The sequence below is a fragment of the Erinaceus europaeus genome, chromosome 23 (assembly GCF_950295315.1).
Source record: "Erinaceus europaeus chromosome 23, mEriEur2.1, whole genome shotgun sequence".
Lineage (NCBI taxonomy): Eukaryota > Metazoa > Chordata > Mammalia > Eulipotyphla > Erinaceidae > Erinaceus > Erinaceus europaeus.
Genome location: NC_080184.1, coordinates 13,757,705 through 13,777,039, shown reverse-complemented (window position 1 = coordinate 13,777,039; position 19,335 = coordinate 13,757,705). Strand labels below are relative to the sequence as shown.

At 56.5% G+C, this 19,335-nt stretch overlaps 1 protein-coding gene across 1 annotated transcript in view; it reads left to right on the top strand.

Annotated features, from left to right (window-relative positions):
- Positions 1–19,038, top strand: part of PRKACA (protein kinase cAMP-activated catalytic subunit alpha) — a 24,085-nt gene extending 5,047 nt beyond the window's left edge. Inside the window, exons 2-10 of the mRNA XM_060181864.1 lie at positions 3,348–3,409; positions 3,611–3,739; positions 7,890–7,988; positions 8,231–8,313; positions 9,238–9,364; positions 10,196–10,291; positions 10,894–11,016; positions 12,563–12,727; positions 17,589–19,038. Of these exons, the coding sequence (XP_060037847.1) occupies positions 3,348–3,409; positions 3,611–3,739; positions 7,890–7,988; positions 8,231–8,313; positions 9,238–9,364; positions 10,196–10,291; positions 10,894–11,016; positions 12,563–12,727; positions 17,589–17,714 (1,010 nt within the window). The 3' untranslated portion in view covers positions 17,715–19,038. The remainder of the gene's footprint in view (positions 1–3,347; positions 3,410–3,610; positions 3,740–7,889; positions 7,989–8,230; positions 8,314–9,237; positions 9,365–10,195; positions 10,292–10,893; positions 11,017–12,562; positions 12,728–17,588) is intronic.
- Positions 19,039–19,335: the final 297 nt, after the last annotated feature.

The following is a 19,335-nucleotide window of genomic DNA, read 5'->3' as shown; positions in this document are numbered from 1 at the left end:
ACCAGGGTTCACGCCAGAATGGGGGTTCGGCCCAGATCGGTGTTTGAGACCCCCCTCAATGGAGCAGACGGTCCAGTACAGAACATTTAGGGGGTCGGCACTTTACCCCAGGGAGGGTCCCCATTCAGTATTGGGGTTCAGCTTAGACTGTGGGGTACCCTCCCGTCCAGAATGGGGATTCGCAGCCCAGACTAGAGAATGGTCCACCCACCTTTCGAATTTCCATGATACCCCGATTTCTCCCCAAACCAGCCGCGGGGATGGGTCCCCCTCCTCCTCCACCACGGCTCCTAGTGGAGGATCTTGGGGGGGGTCTCTGGTGCTCCTCTGGGGGGAGGGGATGGATGGAGCTGGCCTCCCCTCCCCCAGCCAGGCTCTGTCTGTCCTCCGCTTCCTGTCTGGTCTCGGCACTTGCCAAGGAGAAACCCCAGTTGCCAGATCACTGCTACCCCCAGGGCCCCCCCCCCCCCCCCGTGTCCCCCAGCATCTAAGGTGACCCCTTCCCATCTGTGTCTCCTGCTCGTTACCTGGCTGAGCTGAGGGGGCCCCGCCCTGCTATTTGGGGGTGTGCAGTCACCTTTAACTGCCTCCCAGGCAACCGGCTCCTCCCAGGTCCCCCGAGGCCCCCCCAGCCAGCAGGCACCCCCCTTCCCGGCAAAGGATCCTGGGGCACGGCCGGGGGCATGGAGCCCGGGCAGGAGGGGGAGACCACCTTCCAGCTGTGGCTGCAGCTGCTGCTCTGGGCCCACCTGGCCCTGCGGCTTCTGGGGTACTTGCGAGAGGCTGGGGGGGCCCCCAAGCCCCAGCCGGCCCCCTGAGGGCTCCCTACCCCTTCCCTGGGGTTCCCCAGCGAGGTGGGAGACAAGGTGAGTGGAGTGGGTGGGTGGGGTTCCATTTGGGGTTCTGCCTCGTCCCCCCTCGTGCCCGCCCCAGGGAGGCAGGGGTGAAACCCAAGAGAGGGCTCCCCGTAGTCCCTATCCAAACTGGGGGGCCCCCTCTGCGAAGGCTTGGAGGAACGGGGTGCGCTCAGAAGGTTCGGGAATGACAGCACTGGGGCATGGGTTGAGGTCACCCCCCACCCGCGTGCACTGCAGCCCCCATGCCCAAGGGAGTCGGGGTACCCCCAAACCAGAGTCTGGAAGCAGCAGAGAATTGGCAGGGGGCGGGGTCCAGGCTCACATAGGTAAGCTGAGGAGGGGAGACATGGCGGGAGAGAGACAGAGACCCCTGCAGCCCCGCTCCAGCGCTGGGGAAGCCCCCTGTGCAGGTGGGGAGCGGGCGGGGGCTCAGCTGGGTGTGCAGGTGCCCGAGAGAAGGGGCTTTTCTCTCCCCACCCCTTTCTCTCTCTCTCTCTCTCTCTCTCTCCAACAACCACCACAAAGACTGGACAGAGAGAGGACAGACCCCATAGCAGCGCTTGACCATCCATGGAGTTTCCCCTGGTGCCACGGTGGTGGTCTTCCATTGTACTGCTGGGGCTCAAACCCAGGTCCTCCCACGGGGTAAAGTGGTCAAGTGTGCGCTTTACTGGCTGAGCCGGGCCGTTTCCAGCTCCTGTTCCTTATTGTCGTTAGGGTTGTTGTTGTCGTCACCAGGGTTGGTTTATGTATCGTCTCTAGCGTTGGTCACTTAGTATCGTTATTACTATCATCGTCATTCATTTTTGCCACTTTTGTTTATGTATTTGTTTTGGTAGGACTCTGGGGAGTTCAGGTTTTCACTGCTTTTATCGAACTTTATTTATTTTTAGGAGTTCAGAGACAGAGAGAGGTGGAGAGACACCATCCTGTGAGGTTTCCCCTTATCGTTACTTCTTTTTTTTTTTTTCAGTAGGGATTATTTATTTCCCCTTTTGTTGCCATTGTTGTTTTATCCTTATAGTTATTATTGTTGTTGTCATTGTTGGATAGGACAGAGAGAAATGGAGAGAGGAGGGGAAGACAGAGAGGAGGAGAGAAAGACAGACACCTGCAGACCTGCTTCACCGCCTGGGAAGCGACTCCCCTGCAGGTGGGGAGCCGAGGGCTCGAACCGGGATCCTTATGCCGGTCCTTGTGCTTTGCTCCACATGCACTTAACCTGCTGCACCACCGCCCGGCTCCCGATTTTTTTTTTTTAATGTAAGAGGTAGGGGAGGGATTGAACTTGGAACCTCATGCTGGAGAGTCCAATGCTTTAGTCACAACTGATTTTTTTTTTTAATTTTTAAAGAATTATTTTGATTTTATTGGGTAGTGACAGACATCGAGAGAGGAGGGGAGATAAAGTGGGAGGGGGACAGAGACCCCTGCAGCCCTGCAGCTGGGGAGTGGGGGTGGTGGTCCTTTCGCACGATAACAGGCCCCAAATTCAGATTTTATTCCCCTGCAAAGACCGAAGCCACAGCAGACATCCCTGAGCCCCACATCCCACACCACCCATCACCGGGCCCCTCAAACCTTCCAGGGCTCCCCCACAACCCCCCAAAAAAAAAGGCCCCCGGGTGCCAGACCAGACCCCACTCCTGCCTGAGAGCCAGCTCCCAGACTCAGTTTCCCCCCGGGTGTCCGCCGAGGGAAGGTGTGGCGGGCACCGGACAGCCTTGCAGCAGTTGGGGGGGGGCAAGGGACAGCTGAGCCCCCCGGCGCCACCCCAGCCCCCCCCCCCTGCAGCCCTGGGAGTGGCCGGCCTGGTAGCGCCTGGAATGTGGGCAAGGCGGTTGGGAGCCAGCTGCCAGACCCGCTGCTCTGAGCCCCCCATCCGTGGACACAGCTCCCAATCACCCCGTGTGGCCCATTTGCGACCCCGGGGAGCCCGGGCCCCCCTCCCTTTCCCCTCAGATCGGGGTGTCAGGGGCCACCACTGCCCCCCCCCAATAAATAAAGGCCGGACCCCACTTAAGAGTCCTCAGTGGGGGGGTCGGGCGGTGGTGCAGCGGGTTAAGCGCATGTGGCGCAAAGCGCAGGGACCGGCATAAGGATCCCGGTTCGAGCCCCCGGCTCCCCACCTGCAGGGGAGTCGCTTCCCAGGCGGTGAAGCAGGTCTGCAGGTGTCTGTCTTTCTCTCCCCCCCCCTCTGTCTTCCCCTCCTCTCTCCATTTCTCTCTGTCCTGTCCAACAACAAAGCAACGTCAACAATGGCAATAATAATAACCGCAACGAGGCTGCAACAACTAGGGCAACAAAAAGGGGGGAAATGGCCTCCAGGAGCGGTGGATTCATGGTGCAGGCACCGAGCCCAGCAATAACCCTGGGGGAGGGAAAAAAAAAAAAAAGAATCCTCAGTGGGAGGCCCCTCCTGTCAGATTGGGGGACCCCCACGTGCGCCCCCGATCTCCTTATTCTTTTTTTCCGCCTCTCTCCGTGCAGTCAAAGAGTTCCTAGCCAAAGCCAAGGAGGACTTTCTGAAAAAATGGGAGTCCCCTGCTCAGGTAAGAGGCCCCCCTCAAAAACCAAACCAAAGCTTGGGGCCGCCACCGCCACCAAGGGGTTGAGCCAGGAATGCACCTCCCAGCCCCACCGGCCTCTGGCTGCTCCCCTTGGCCCCAGCCGCTCTCCCCTGGGGTAGGTGGGGGGCCGTTGTTGCCCGTGACCCCTTACCCCTGACCCCTGACCCCTGATCCTCCCTGCAGAACACAGCCTTCCTGGATCAGTTTGACCGGATCAAGACCCTGGGCACTGGCTCCTTCGGCCGCGTCATGCTGGTGAAGCACAAGGAGACGGGGAACCATTACGCCATGAAAATCCTGGACAAGCAGAAGGTGGGCCCTGAGGCGCCGAACCCCCCACCCGGCACCACCCGGAGGCAGGGAGCAGGCCTGGAGCCTTCCAGAAGGAGGTGGTGTTGACAGAGATCTTTTTTTTTTTTTTTTTTTTTTTATTTTCCTCCCCAGAGCCTTGCTGAAAACTCTGGCTGCTGGCGGTACCTGGGGCCTCAGAGCCTCATGCAGGAGGGTCTTTTATGTAGAACCCCTGTGCTGCCTCTCAGACCCTTTCTTGTTGATTTTCCAGCACTCTTTACATATGTAGGTTTTTTTTAAAAAAACCCATAGCTCTGCTCAGCTCTGGCTGCTGGTGGTGCTGGAGATTGAACCTGGGACCTCAGAGCTTCAGGCGGGAGAGTCTGTGTAGAACCAGGATGCTGTCTGTCTCCCCGCCCCTTCCCTCCTTCCCTCCCTCCCTCCCTCTCTTTCTTTCTTTCTTCTGCTAGCCCCCCCCCCTTTCTTTTTAGTAGAAACAGAAATCCAGAGGGAAGGAGGGTCTCGAGAGGGAGACAGGAACTGGGCAGTGACGGACCCTGTTGAGCACATACGTGTACACATGTCACAGTGGGCAAGGACCTGAGTTCAAGTCCCCGGTCCTCACCTGCTTTCCTGGGGGAAGCGTCACGAGCGGTAGAGCAGGGCTGCAGGTGTCTCTCTCCCTCTCCCTTCCCCTCCCCTCTCAATTGCTCTCTGTCTCTCTCTGATCCATAATCAAAAATCTTAAAAAAAAAAAGAAACCAAAAAACAGAGGGGGGGAGGGAGGGGGGGAGGAGGCCTGGAACCCAGGGCCTGCCTGCCAGCGCTCTGCCTAAGATTTTGTTTTTCCTTTCCTTCCTTTTCTTTCCCTCTTGGCCAGGCGCCGTTCTGGCCGGAGCCCGGGCAGGGCTGTGATGCCAGCCACATGTGCTTTTCAGTCTTCTAGAAGCCTCGATAGGTTTTTTTTAAAAAAGAGAGAGAGAGAAGAAAGAAAAGCTTGAGCAGAAACAGGTGGTGGTGATTCCTGTACAGCTTGGCACCCGGCCCCCACCCCCATGCCACCCTGGTGGACAGACATACCTCTCCTTTTTTTCTCCTCTCTCTCTCTCTCTTTCCAAACAGATAACGAGCTTCTCCTGGTGTATGGTGCTCCCATAGGGTGGCAGGGGGGGTTCGAACCCTAACCCCCCCAACTCCTGAGATAGGTCCCATCACCCTCCGTGCTGGCTCTCTGAAGGCTGTGTTTAACTGGCTTTGGAATTTTTATTCAGCTGTTCCTTCCTCCAGGAAGCCTTCTCGGATTCCTCTCTGGCTGCAGCTTCTCCGGGGCTGTCTCCCTCACCCTCAGGCCCTCAGGCTGTCGCTCTGTGGGGTCTCGCCTTGTGTTCCCTGCTCCACGGGGACAGGCGGCCTCATCTGTTTTTTATTTATTTATTTATTTATTTTCCATCTTTATTTATTTATTTATTTATTTTCCCTTTTGTTGCCCTTGTTGTTTTTTAATGTTGTAGTTATTATTATTGTTGTTATTGCTGTTGTCGTTGTTGGATAGGACAGAGAGAACTGGAGAGAGGAGGGGAAGACAGAGAGGGGGAGAGACAGACAGACACCTACAGACCTGCTTCACCGCCTGGGAAGCGACTCCCCTGCAGGTGGGGAGCCGAGGGCTCGAACCGGCATCCTTACGCCGGTCCTTGTGCTTGGCTCCATGTGCGCTTAACCCATTGCGCTACTGCCCGACTCCCTATTTTTTATTTTTTTAAATGTTTATTTATTTATTCCCTTTTGTTGCCCTTGTTTTATTGTTGTAGTTATTACTGTTGTCGTTGTTGTTGGCTAGGACAGAGAGACATGGAGAGAGGAGGGGAAGACAGAGAGGGGGAGAGAAAGACAGACACCTGCAGACCTGCTTCACCGCCTGGGAAGCGACTCCCCTGCAGGTGGGGAGCCGGGGGCTCGAACCGGGATCCTTATGCGGGTCCTTGCATGCGCTTAACCCACTGAGCCACCGCCCGACTCCCTCATTTATTTATTTTTTTTATCAGAGCCCTGCTCGGCTCTGGCTGATGGTGGTGCTGGGGATTGAACCTAAGACCTCGGAGCCTCAGGTGGGCTCCTTTGCAGAACCATGATGCTACCTGCCCCTCCCTTATCTGCTTTTATACATGTGAGAGCAGATAGGATTCACTGTGGGGGGAGGCCATGAAATAGCCCCCCTGGACAGCAAGCAGCTTTGAAACGGGTTCGAACCCAGCCACCCCCCACACACACATTGAAGGAAGCTTCAAGACTGTGGTCTGTTTATGTGTGCGTGTCTCTCTCTCTTTTTAAATTTGTATTACTTTTATTTATTTATTAGATAGAGAAAAATGGAGAAAGGAGAGGGGAATAGAGAGGGGAGAGACAGAGAGACACCTGCAGCTCTGCTCCACCACTCGTGAAGCTCCCCCCCTGCAGGTGGGGAGCTGGGGGCTCAAACCCGAGTCCTTGTGCGTGATGACATGAGCCCTTAACTGGATAAGCCGCCATCAATCCAGCTTCATATTATTATTATCGAACAGTTTATTTTTTTACTGGATAGAGACAGACAGAAGTAGAGAGGGGGAGACAGAGAGGGAGAGAGAGACCCCCGCACCCCTGCTTCACCACTCGTGAAGCTTCCCCCCTGCAGGTGGGAACCAGGGGCTTGAACCCGGGTCCTTGGAACACTGTGATGTCTGCACTTAGCCAGGTGCGCCCCTGCCTGGCCCCTTGTCTGTCTCTCTCTGCCTCTATCTTAAAAAAAAAAAAAAAAAAAGACCTTTATATGAAACAAGATTAATTTATTAATGAGAGAGAAGCAGAGCCTCCCTGCGGCGTATGGGATGCTGGGGCTCGAACCCAGGACCTCAAGCCTAAGAGGCCAATGCTTTATCCACTGCTCCCCACTGGCCGCCCCCCCATCCCCAGTCTCTCTGTCTCTGTCTCTCACAGGGCAAGGCAGCTCTCTGTCCAGGGCAGCTGTCACTACCAGCTTGAAAATGAGTCTTTTAAACCAAACAGAGGGGCCGGGTGGTGGCGCACCTGGCTGAGCGCACATGTTACAGCGCACAAGGACCCGGGTTCAAGCCCCCTGTCCCCACCTGCAGGGGGAAAGCTTTGTGAGTGGTGAAGCAGGGCTGCAGGGGTCTCTCTGACTCTCTCTCTGTTTCCCTTTTCCTCTGAATGTCTGGCTGTCACTATCCGATAGATAAATAAATAAAGAGAATGAAATTATTGAAAATAAGGACAGGGGTAGTTAGCAAAGAGACTCTCCTGCCTGAGGCTGCAAAGTCCCCGGTTCAATCCCCCGCACCACCATCAGCCAGAGATGAGCAGGGCTCTGGTAAAAAAAAAAAAAAAAAAAAAAACAAGCTTAAAGATGATCATTAAAAAGAGAGAAATCAGGTGGCCCAGGAGACGGCACAGCGGACAGAGAGCTGGACTCTCAGGCATGAGGTCCTAGGTTCAAGTCCCAGCATCACAGGCGCCAGAGGAAGGCCCTGCCTCTCTCTCTCTCTCTCTTTTTCTGTCTCTCTCTTTTTCTCTCTCTCTCTCTCTGTCTCTGTTTCTCTTGCTTTCTTTATCTGCTGAAACATAATGAAGCCCGAAGACTTAAGTGGATTCTTTTTTTTTTTCTAACAAACGAGAGAAATCGAGAGGGAAGAGAGAGACAGAGAGACAGAGAGACCCCTGCAGCCCTGCCTCACCACCCGGGAAGCTTTCCCCCTGCAGGCAGGGGCCTCACGCGTGGTGACAGGTGCGCTCAGCCCTGCGCACCCCCACCCGGCCCCTGGAACTGACTTTTCCAAAGGAAAGACACCAAGGCCCAGAGATTGGAAACTCACCGGAGAGAGAAGCAGAGTGGTTGGTGCCGGGGCTCGCACCCGGGCACCCCGTGCCTACGCCTGTCCATCAGCTCTGCCCGCTGCTGCAGCCCCCAGAGGACCCCTGTTTTTTTAAATTTTTTTACTGTGTCTCTTTACTTTAAGATAAAGGCAGAGAGAGACAGAGAGACCTCCACGCTGAAGCGTCTCCCATGCGCCACGTTGGGGGCGGGCAGGGGGGCTAGGCTCGATCCCGGGTCGCTCACACGCCCCACGCTGTAGGCAGGACTGCCCTGAGCGCCCCCACGCCCTCCCTGCCCCCCCAGGTGGTGAAGCTGAAGCAGATCGAGCACACGCTGAATGAGAAGCGGATCCTGCAGGCTGTCAGCTTCCCGTTCCTCGTCAAACTCGAGTTCTCCTTCAAGGTGCTCCCCCCACCCAGCCCCCTGGGCTCCCAGGTAGCAGTTAGGCTGCCCCCATCCTCCAGGAAGCCTTCCTGGGTTTCCCCTTCCCCAGCTGCTGCCTTCCCCAGTCCCCCTTACCCCCCCCTCCATAAGGGAGAGACTCAAAGAGAGTCTTGAACTCTGGGGAGATGGGACCCGGGTCTTGGGGTGCGGTGGAGGTGTGGGGGCTGACCACCCACGTCCCGGGCCTCCCCCCCCCCCAGGACAATTCTAACCTGTACATGGTGATGGAGTACGTGCCCGGCGGGGAGATGTTCTCACACCTGCGGAGGATCGGACGGTTCAGGTGAGCTCCCCACACGTGCCCCCCCAGAGCTGTGGACCCTGCCAGGCTCCGAGCACCCCGGGTTCTGGACTGCGCCATGACTGCAGACACGAGCTTACTCCCGTGTCTTAACTCCCGTGGGTCTCTTTGTTCTGTTCTATTTGTGGAGTTGACTGATTTTTAAAGTTGGTGTTTGGGTTTTTTTTTAAGATTTTTTTTAACATTTATTTATTTGCTTTTTGTTGCCCTTGTTTTATCATTGTTGTGGTTATTATTATTGTTGATTGATGTCATTGTTGTTGGATAGGACAGAGAGACATGGAGAGAGGAGGGGAAGATAGAGAGGGGGAGAGAAAGACAGACACCTGCAGACCTGCTTTACCGCCTGTGAAGCGACTCCCCTGCAGGTGGGGAGCCGGGGGCTCAAACCAGGATCCTTAGGACCCACGTAAGGATATCCTGGTGTCTGTCTTTCCCTCCCCCTCTCTGTCTTCCCCTCCTCTCTCCATTTCTCTCTGTCCTGTGCAACAACAACAACATCAGTGACAATCACAATAATAACTACTACAACGGCAACAAAAGGGAATAAATAAATAAATATTAATTAAAAAAAAAAGAACAGAGAGTTATCGAGAGGAGAGGAGGGGGAGATAGAGAAGGAGAGAGAGACACCCGCTGCCCTGCTTCAACCCGTGAAGCTTTCCCCCCCGCAGGTGGGGATGGGGGGGGGCAGAGTACTCAAACCCGGGGTTTGAGGCAAAGCATCTCTCAGCCCCTCTTGATCTGACAGGAAGAAACAGAGAGAGAGAGAGAAGGGAGAACGGAGAGAGGCACCCTGGTCCCAGCCCACCACTCAGGGCGCTTCCCTTGGTGCAGCCCCTGGGGTCCTCCCATGCGGGGCCCGGGTGGCACCCAGCCCGAGACCCCGCTTCCCACTTCCCGCAGCGAGCCCCACGCCCGCTTCTACGCGGCCCAGATCGTGCTGACCTTCGAGTACCTGCACTCCCTGGACCTCATCTACCGCGACCTCAAGCCCGAGAACCTGCTCATAGACCAGCAGGGCTATATCCAGGTACTCTGCCGGGCCGGGGTCCCAGACTCCCACCCACAGGACCCGGGAGCCCCACCCACAGGACCCGAGACCCCCACCAGCCGGGACCTGGGACCCCCACCAGCCAGGACCCAGAACCCCCAACTCCCAGGACCCGGGACCCCCATCCACAGGACCCGGGACCCCCACCAGCCAAGACCTGGGACCCCCACCGGACAGGACCCAGAACCCCAACTCCTAGGACCCGGGACCCCCACCCACAGGACCTGCGACCCCTACGAGCCAGGGCCTGGGACCCCCACCAGCCAGGACCCGGGACCCCCACCAGACAGGACCCAGAACCCCAACTCCCAGGAGCCAGGACCCCCACCCACAAGACCAGGGACCCCCACCCACAGGACCCGGGACCCCCACCAGCCAGGTCCAGGAACCCCAACTCCCAGGACCCCCATCCATAGGACCCAGGACCTCCACCAGCAAGGACCCAGGACCCCAACTCCCAGGAACTAGGACCCTAGGACCACCCCAGCCAGGACCCCAGAACCTCCACCCCCAGGCCCCCACCAAGGACCAGGGACCCCCCACTCCTAGGACCCCATGAGCCCCCCACCCAGTACCCACATCCAAGAACCCCACCAGGACCAGAGACCCCTACCCCCAGGACCCCCACCCCCAGGACTCCCACCACCAGGTTCCCAGGACCACCCACCCTAGGACGCAGGACCCACACCCTCAGGACCCCCTGCCCCCAGACCCAGGAGCCCCTATTCCCAGGACCCTGACCCTAGAGCCCCCCACCCCTGGGGCCCTGGGATCCCTGACAGCCCCCCAGCTCTGACCCCCCCACTACAGGTGACAGACTTCGGGTTCGCCAAGCGAGTGAAGGGCCGTACCTGGACTCTGTGTGGGACCCCTGAGTACCTGGCGCCCGAGATCATCCTGAGCAAAGTAGGCCTTACACCCCAAGACCCCCACCCCAAGACCCCCAACTCAAGACCCCCACCCCAAGACCCCCACCCCAAGACCCACCCCAAGACCCCCACCCCAAGACCCCCACCCCAAGACTCCCACCCCAAGACCCCCAACTCAAGACCCCCACCCCAAGACCCCCACCCCAAGACCCCCACCCCAAGACCCCCACCCCAAGACTCCCACCCCCAGACCCGCTCGCCAAGACCCCACCCCAAGACCCCCGCTCACCAAGACCCCCAACTCAAGACCCCCACCCCAAGACCCCACCCCAAGACCCCACCCCAAGACCCACTCGCCAAGACCCCATCCCAAGACCCCCACCCCAAGACCCCCGCTCGCCAAGACCCCCGCACCCCAAGACCCCCAACTCAAGACCCCCGCACCCCAACACCCCCAACCCAAGACCCCCGCACCCCAACACCCCCAACTCAAGACCCCCACTCGCCAAGACCCCCACCCCAAGACCCCCGCACGCCAAGACCCTCTGCTTCCCCGTCCTCCCCCTCCAAGCGCCCTGCTCCCCATGGAGCCCGGACACCCCTCCCCGCTCCCCCATTCACCGGTGCCCCGCCCCCCAGGGCTACAACAAGGCGGTGGACTGGTGGGCCCTGGGGGTGCTCATCTACGAGATGGCGGCCGGGTACCCCCCCTTCTTCGCCGACCAGCCCATCCAGATCTACGAGAAGATCGTCTCTGGGAAGGTGAGGAGACAGCTCGGGCCAGGGGTTGGGGGTGGGGCAGGACGGGACACGCCTGGCCCAGAGTGGGGGGGGTCACAGACAACGTGCGGGGGCTCCGGGGCTCCGGGTCCCACAGGCGGGGAAACGGGGTGGGGGCGGAAGGTTGCAGAAGGAGAAGCCGCCTGTCTCCTGCAGCCCTGCCTGGTTCCCAGGCCTTTATCAGGCCCAGAGAGGCCAAGGTCACACAGCTCCCGGCGGGCACTCTGGGCAGTGGGACACACACATGCACACACACACAGAGACACACACAGACACGCACACACACACACACACATACACACACACAGAGACACACACAGAGACACATACACACAGAGAGACACACACACGGACACACACACACGGACACACACACAGACACAGACGTGCACACACATACACACACATACACACGGACACAGACACACATACACATGGACACATACACACACGGACACAGACACACACAGAAACACATAGACGTGCACACACACAGACACACACACAGAGACACAGACACAGACACGCATAAACACAGACACACACACACAAAGACAGACACACACAGAGAGACACACAAACACACACACAGAGACACACACACAAACACACACACATACAGACACACACACAGACGCAGCTCGGCTCATTGCTGGGGCAGAAGCTTCTAGCAGGGCTGAGCTGGGACCCAGGCAGAGAGAGGGGGTGTAGGGTGCCTGGGTTCCAGCCCCAGCACCAAAGGGGCAGACCATGGATGGGCCTGGAGGTGGGATCTCTTTTTTTTTTTTTTTGAGATTTTTTTTTTTTATTTATTCATGAGAAAGATAGGAGGAGAGAGAAAGAGCCAGACATCACTCTGGTACATGTGCTGCCAGGGATCAAACTCGGGACCTCATGCTTGAGAATCCGGTGCTTTCCACTGTGCCACCTCCCGGACCGAGACACACAGAGGGAAAGATAGAGGGAGCCCAGAGCCCTGCTGAATTCTGGCTGACAGTGGTGCTGGGGATTGAACCTGGAACCTCAGAGCCCCAGGCAGGAGCATCTTTTGCAGAACTATCCTGCTGTCTCCCCAGCCTGTTTCTTTCTTTTTTGTCTTTCTTTTTAAACAATTTATTTATTTATTCATGAGAAAGACAGGAGAGAGAAAGAACCAGACATCCCTCTGGCACATGTGCTGCCGGGGATTGAACTCAGGACCCCATGCTTGAGAGTCCATTGCTTTGTCCACTGCGCCTCCTCCTGGGCCACTGTTTTTTTCTTTTGTGTGGGATTTTTTTTTTCAATTTTCAGAGAGAGAGAGAGAGAGGTGCCCGAGCCGTCATTTAGAACGTTGTGCTCGCCACTTCCCTCCTTGGAGATGCCAGTGTCTCGGACTTGGTTTCCTTCAGGGAGAGGGAAAAGGAGAAAGGGGAGCTTCCCCTGGTGCTTGGGAATCTTCTGGGCTGCAGTTGTCGTCTCGAGGCGGTGAACGGGAGTCCCCACGTCTGTGTGTCCCTCTGTCCGCCCCCCCCCCCGCCCCCCACAGGTGAGGTTCCCGTCCCACTTCAGCTCGGATCTAAAGGACCTGCTTCGGAACCTGCTCCAGGTGGACCTTACCAAGCGCTTCGGGAACCTTAAGAACGGGGTGAATGACATCAAGACCCACAAGTGGTTCGCCACCACCGACTGGATCGCCATCTACCAGAGAAAGGTGGGCCGGGGAACGCCCTGGGTTCGAGCCCTGGTGCCACAGTGGCAGCCCCGTAGTGCCAGGGGAAGCTCCACAGGTGGTGGAGCTGTGGTCTGGTGCCCACCCTCCTTTTTATTTTTTTAATATTTCTATTGATTTTATTTTAATGAGAAAGAGTAGATAGAGGGAAAGAGACCGGAACACTGCTCAGCTCTGGCTCACGGTGGTGCTGGGGATTGAACCCGGGACATCAGAGCGCAGGCTTGAAAGGCTTTTTTTGCAGAACCACTATGCTGTTTCCTCAGCCCCTTCCCCCCCGCCTTCTCTCTCTCTCTCTCTCTCTCTCTCTCTGTCTCTCTCTCTCTCTCTCGTTCCCACCCTTCACCTCTTTCTCTGAAATTTAAGAAAGAATGAAATGTGGTCCGGGAGGTGGCGCAGTGGTAAAGCTTTGGACTCTCAAGCATGAGGTCCCAAGTTCGATCCCCGGCAGCACATGTACCAGGGTGATGTCTGGTTCTTTCTCTCTCCTCCTAGCTTTCTCATGAATAAATAAAACCTTTAAAAAAAAAAGAAAGAAAGTCAACCCAGAGCATTGGGGGAGTGGGGGTGTTTATAGGAAGCACCCCAAGCTCCAAGTCACACAAATTAAAGAATTGAGGGCCCTGGGCAGTGGCGTTGCCAGAAAAGCACACAGGTTACCGTATACAAGGACTGGGGTTCGAGCCCCTGGTCCCCACCTGCAAGGCAGCAGAAGTTTCACGAGTGTTGGAGCAGGACTGCAGGTGTCTCTCTCTGTCTGTCTCCATTTCTCTCTACCTAGTCAAAAAATAACGATAAGTAACTCAATATTAAAAGTAAATAAAATTGGGAGCCGGGTGGTGACACACCTGGTTGAGCGCACATGTTACAATGTGCAAAGACCCAGGTTCCAGTCCCCGGTCCCCACCTGCAGGGGAAAGCTTCACAGGGCTGCAGGGGTCTCTCTGACTCTCTCCCTCTCTGTCCCCCTCCCCCCTTCCCTCTTGATTTCTGGCTGTCTCCAGCCAAGAAATAGATAATTTTAAAAATTAAAAATAAATAAAAGTAAATAAAATTGAGGCAGGGGAGACAGCACAGGGGTTCTGTAGACAGACCCTCCTGCCTGAGGCTCTGAGGTCTCAGGATCCATCCCCAGCACCACCAGAAGCCAGAGCTCAGCAGGGCTGTGGACTCTGTCACTCTCATTAAAATAAATAATACGGGGCCAGGCAGTGGTGCATCTGGTTGAAAGCACATGTCACAGTGCGCAAGGACCCGGGTTCAAGCCCCTGGTCCCCACCTGCAGGGGGAAAGCTTCACAAGTGGTGAAGCAGGGCTGCAGGTGTCTCTCTGTCTCTCCCCCTCTCTCTCTCCCTTCCCTCTTGATTTCTGACTGTCTCTATCCAATCAATAAATAAAGATAACAGGACGGGGGCTAGACAGCATCATGGTTCTGCAAAGAGACTCTCCTGCCTGAGGCTCTTAACATCTCAGGTTTAGTCCCCTGTACCACCAGCAGCCAGAGCTGAGCAGGGCTCTGGTTAAAAAAAAAAAAAAAAAAAAAAAAAGAATAAAGATAATAAAATAATTAAGGTAAAGCTGGGGGAGACAGCATCATGGTTCTGCAAACAGACTTTCCTACCTGAGGCTCTGAGGTCCCAGGCTCAATCCCCAGCCCTACCAGCAGCCAGAGCTGAGCAGGGCTCTGGGAAAGAAAAAAAATAAGTAAATAAATAAATAAAATCAAGGAGGCGAGGTGGGGAGTTAACGAAGCAGATACAGACCCGGGTTCAAGGTCCCACCCGATGCCCTGTGAGAAGGCCACACACACACACACACACACACACACACACACACACTCACACACACACACTCACACACACTCACACTCACACTCACACACACACACACACACACTCACACACACTCACACACACTCACACACACTCACACACAGACTCACACACTCACACACACACACACACACACACACACACACTCACACACACACACACTCACACACACACACACACACACTCACACACACTGGTGCCTTCTTTTTCTCCTTCTGTTTTTTTTTTTAAGAGTTTTTAAAATTATTTCCTTTTGTTGCCCTTGTTTTATTGTTGTAGTTATTATTGTTGTTGTTATTGATGTCGTCATTGTTGGCTAGGACAGAGAGAAATGGAGAGAGGAGGGGAAGACAGAGAGGGGGGAGAGAAAGACAGACACCTGCAGACCTGCTTCACCGCCTGGGAAGCGACTCCCCTGCAGGTGGGGAGCCGGGGGCTCGAACCGGGATCCTTCTCCCGGTCCTTGCGCTTTGTGCTACGTGCGTTTAACCCGCTGCACTACCGCCCGACTCCCTGAAATATCTTTTATTTCATGGGAGAAATACAGAGAGAAAGACCAGAGCCCTGCTCAGCTCTGGCTTCTGTGGTGCTGGGGATTGAACCTGGGACCTTTGGTGTCCAAGGCATGAAAGTCTTTGTATCACCATTATGCTGTCTCCCCAGCCCAGTTTTTTGCTTTGATAGGACAGAGAAATTGATGTCGGGGAGGGGGAGATGGACAGAGAGACCCCTGCAGCCCTGCTGCACCGCTCGTGACGCTTCCCCCCTGCAGGTGGGGACCAGGGGCTTGAACCCAGGTCCTTGGGCACTGTGATGTGTGCTCTCAACCAGGTGGGGACCCAGGATTTGAAGCCAGGTCCTTGCACCAGAAAACTTGGTCATTTCTATCTGTCTGTATTTATTTAGGACCCAGAAAGAGGAAGCTGAAGAAAGCTGGGGCCGCGTGGTGGCGCACTTGGTTAAGCACTCACATTGCAGTGCGCTAGGACCCAGGTTCAAGGCCCCGGTCCCCACCTGCAGGGGGAGACGCTTCCCGAGTGGTGAAACAGGGCTGCGGGGGTCTCTCTGTCTCTCTCCTGCTCTGTCTCCCCCTTCCTTTGAATTTCTGGATTCCTCTATCCGATAAATATAACATTTTTTTTTTTAAAAAATTAAATTTAAAAAGAGAGAGACCCCTGCAGCCCTGCTCCACCCCTCATGAAGCTTTTCCCCTGCAGATGGGGACCGGGGGCTTGAACCTGGGTCCTTGTGCCTGGTAGTGCATGTGCTCAACCTGGCACAACACCCCGTCGTCTGTGTAGATCTTGAGAGAGAGAGAGAGAGATTGGGAAGGCCACGGGTTCTGAATAGCACGGAATGGCAGTTCTGAGAGGTGGGGACAGATGTCTTGAAGCAGGGTCCCGGTGAAATAGGTCAAGGCCAGGCCCGTGGTGCTACAGGAAGTCTTGGGGCCCTCTCTCTCTCTCTCCCTCTCTTTAATATTTATTTATCCTCTTTTGCTGCCTTTGTTTTTTGTGTGCTTGCCTCCAGGGTTATCGCTGGGGCTTGGAATCCACTGCTCTTGGAGGCCAGTTTTTCCCTTTTGTTACCCTGATTGTTTTACCATTGTTGTGGTCATTATTATCTGTGTTAGTGATGTCGTCATTGTTGGCTAGGACAGAGAGACATGGAGAGAGGAGGGGAAGACAGAGAGGGGGAGAGAAAGACAGACACCCGCGGACCTGCTTCACCACCTGGGAAGCGACTCCCCTGCAGGCGGGGAGCCGGGGGCTCGAACCGGGATCCTAAACGCCGGTCCTTGCGCTTTGCGCCACCTGTCTCTGTTTTTTTTAACAGAGCCCTGCCCAACTCTGGCTTCTGGTGGTACTAGGGATGGAACCTGGGACCTCGGAGCCTCAGGCAGGAGAGTCTTTTTGCATCATTATTATTATTATTATTACCATCATTACTATTTTCCTCACGCCTTGCTCAGCTCTGGCTGGTGGTGGTGCTGGGGATTGAACCTGGGACCTGAGAGCCTCAGGCAGGAGAGTCTCATGGCAGAATCACTGTGCTGTGTGGCCTGTAAGGCCGTGGTCTCTTTCTCTCAAATAGAGAGAGAGGGAGGAATGCCCGGCGCGGGCGTCACGGAGCGTGAGAACCCACATTCAGGCCCCGGGTCCCCACCTGCAGGCGGGAAAGCTTCCCAAGTGGCGAGGCAGGGCTGCAGGGCTCTCTCTCTGTCTCCCCCTCCCTTCTCAATTTCTGTCTCTATCCAGTAAAAAAAAAAAAAATTGGGTAGATGTAGACCCTGCAGACACTCCTGTAGGGAGCCTGCAGACACTCCTGTAGGGACCCTGCAGACACTCCTGTAGGGAGCCTGCAGACACTCCTGTAGGGACCCTGCAGACACTCCTGTAGGGACCCTGCAGACACTCCTGTAGGGACCCTGCAGACACTCCTGTAGGGACCCTGCAGACACTCCTGTAGGGACCCTGCAGACACTCCTGTAGGGACCCTGCAGACACTCCTGTAGGGACCCTGCAGACACTCCTGCCTGAGGCAGAGGTCCCAGGTTCCATCCCCAGCACCACCAGCAGCCAGAGCTCAGCAGGGCTTAGTAATGATAATAATAATAACAATATAATAATAAATAATATAATGGTTCTGCAAACAGACTCTCCTGCCTGAAGTCCCAGGTTCAGTCCCCAGCACCACCAGCAGCCAGAGCTCGGCAGGGCTCTGGGGGGTTAAAAAAAAGGAAGGAAGGAAGGAAGGAAGGAAGGAAGGAAGGAAGGAAGGAAGGAAGGAAGGTCCCAGGGTCCCCCTGTGCCCTCCCACAGCAGTGACTCCCCCCCCCCAGACCCCAGGGGAGGCTGGAAAGAACAGCCCTGCTCAGTGCTCACGGCTCAGCCCCCTGCCTTCCTGCCCCCGGAATGCCGCCCGCCCTGTCTGCCCACTGGGCTCCCCTGCCCCCAGAGGGGCCACTGAGGCTGGGCTGCTTCTTGCCCTCCCCGCCCGCACCCCTGCAGGTCGAGGCGCCCTTCATACCAAAGTTCAAAGGCCCCGGAGACACAAGTAACTTCGATGACTATGAGGAGGAAGAGATCCGGGTGTCCATCAGCGAGAAGTGTGGCAAGGAGTTCTCCGAGTTTTAGGGCTGCGCCGGGCACCCCCCCTGTGGCTTTTCTCTCTCTGTCTCTCTCCCCCCCCCACACCCCCCCCTTCGGTGGGGCAGCGGGCGGACGGGTTGGGAGGGTCGGACCAGACAGCCAGAGGGCCCAGAATCCCCCACATCTAATTCCGCGCCCCACACACCCCACTTCCCTGCCTGACACCCCACCCTCCCAGGGAAGACGGGAGCAAGGCCCCCAGGTTCTGGGACAGAGATGGAAATACCAGCTCCTCTTCCCCCTTCGCCCGGACACTTTTGTTTGTTTGTTTGTTTGTCTATTTTGTTTTTTGCCTTTCCTCTCCCTTCTGCCCCCCCAGCCCCCCTATATCCCGTTTTAAATGAGTTTTCAACCCCCTCCAGTCAGAACTGGCTCCCTCACGTGGGGAGGTGGGGTACAAGGGGGAGAGGGGAGAGGGTTCCAGAGTTCTCTCTCGACCACCCCCCATCCTCACTGACCCTGCTGCTCCCCCCCCAGAATCAGAACCCCAGGTCCCCAGCGGGCAAAGGACAAGGGAAAGAGGTTTTAGTGCTTTGTTACCCAGGGGACGCCCCCCCACACAGCCCCCACCCCCACCCCCCATTTTTTTTTCTTTTTTCAAGACTATTTACAATCTTATTTAATACGTTTCACCAGTGCCTGCCTGCCTCCCCCCTCCCACTCGCTGTACCCCACCCCCCAAATCCATTTTACCAAGGCTGGGGGTGGAGGCAGACAAACAGCGGACTGTCTTGGGGAAGGAAGAGACTGGGGTGTCCTCCCCAACCTGCACCCCAAGGTGCCCCTGCCTCCTGACCACCCCCATCAACACCCAAGAAGGGGGTAAGCGGTGCCCCCCCTTCCAGCCTGGAAAGTTCTGGGCTTCTGCAGAACACAGCTGTCCCCTCCTCTGCCCCCCCCCCACATAAGCCGTGGCTTAGAGGTGCAGCCGCACCCCCCAAAAAAAAAAAAAACCTCTTAAATTTTATTATCAGCTTGATTTTATTATCAGCTTGATTTTATGCCTGGCCTGACACCCCCCACCCCCCCAGCCCCCTGGGGAAGGCGGACCCCCCCATATAGAGACTTGGCCTGGGGTTCAAGGCCAGAGTTGCTGGGGTGAGGGGTACTGGGGGGTGGCTGTTTGATTCACCCGCTGCCCCCCCATCAGCTGTCATCACCACGGCCTGGGCCCCCCCAGCCCCACCCCACCTGCTCTCTGGTCTGTGCTTGTCTCTCTCCCCATAGCAAAGTGGGGGGCCGCCCCACCCCCCACATCTGCCCTCTGTACCCACACCCCATTCCCCGGGCCAGGGGGGGCTCTCAGGCCGGGTGCCCCCCCCCCGGGGAGGGGTGCAGTTATCCTGTGCGGTGGGGGGGGGGTGGGGGGGAGGAGGCCCCCACTTCCTCTCCCCAGTGTGCTGTTGTAAACATATTTGAAAAAAAAAAAACTATTACCAATAAAGTTTTGTTTAAAAAAAAAAGCATCGCCTGTGTGTGCGCCCCCCACCCCCAGCCCAGTTTCAGCCCTCACCCACTTGGGGGCACAGCATTCCTCCCTGCTGGCCCCACCCCCACCCCCTCCAAGAAGGGGGGCGCCAGGGAGTTGGGGGACCCCACTGAGCAT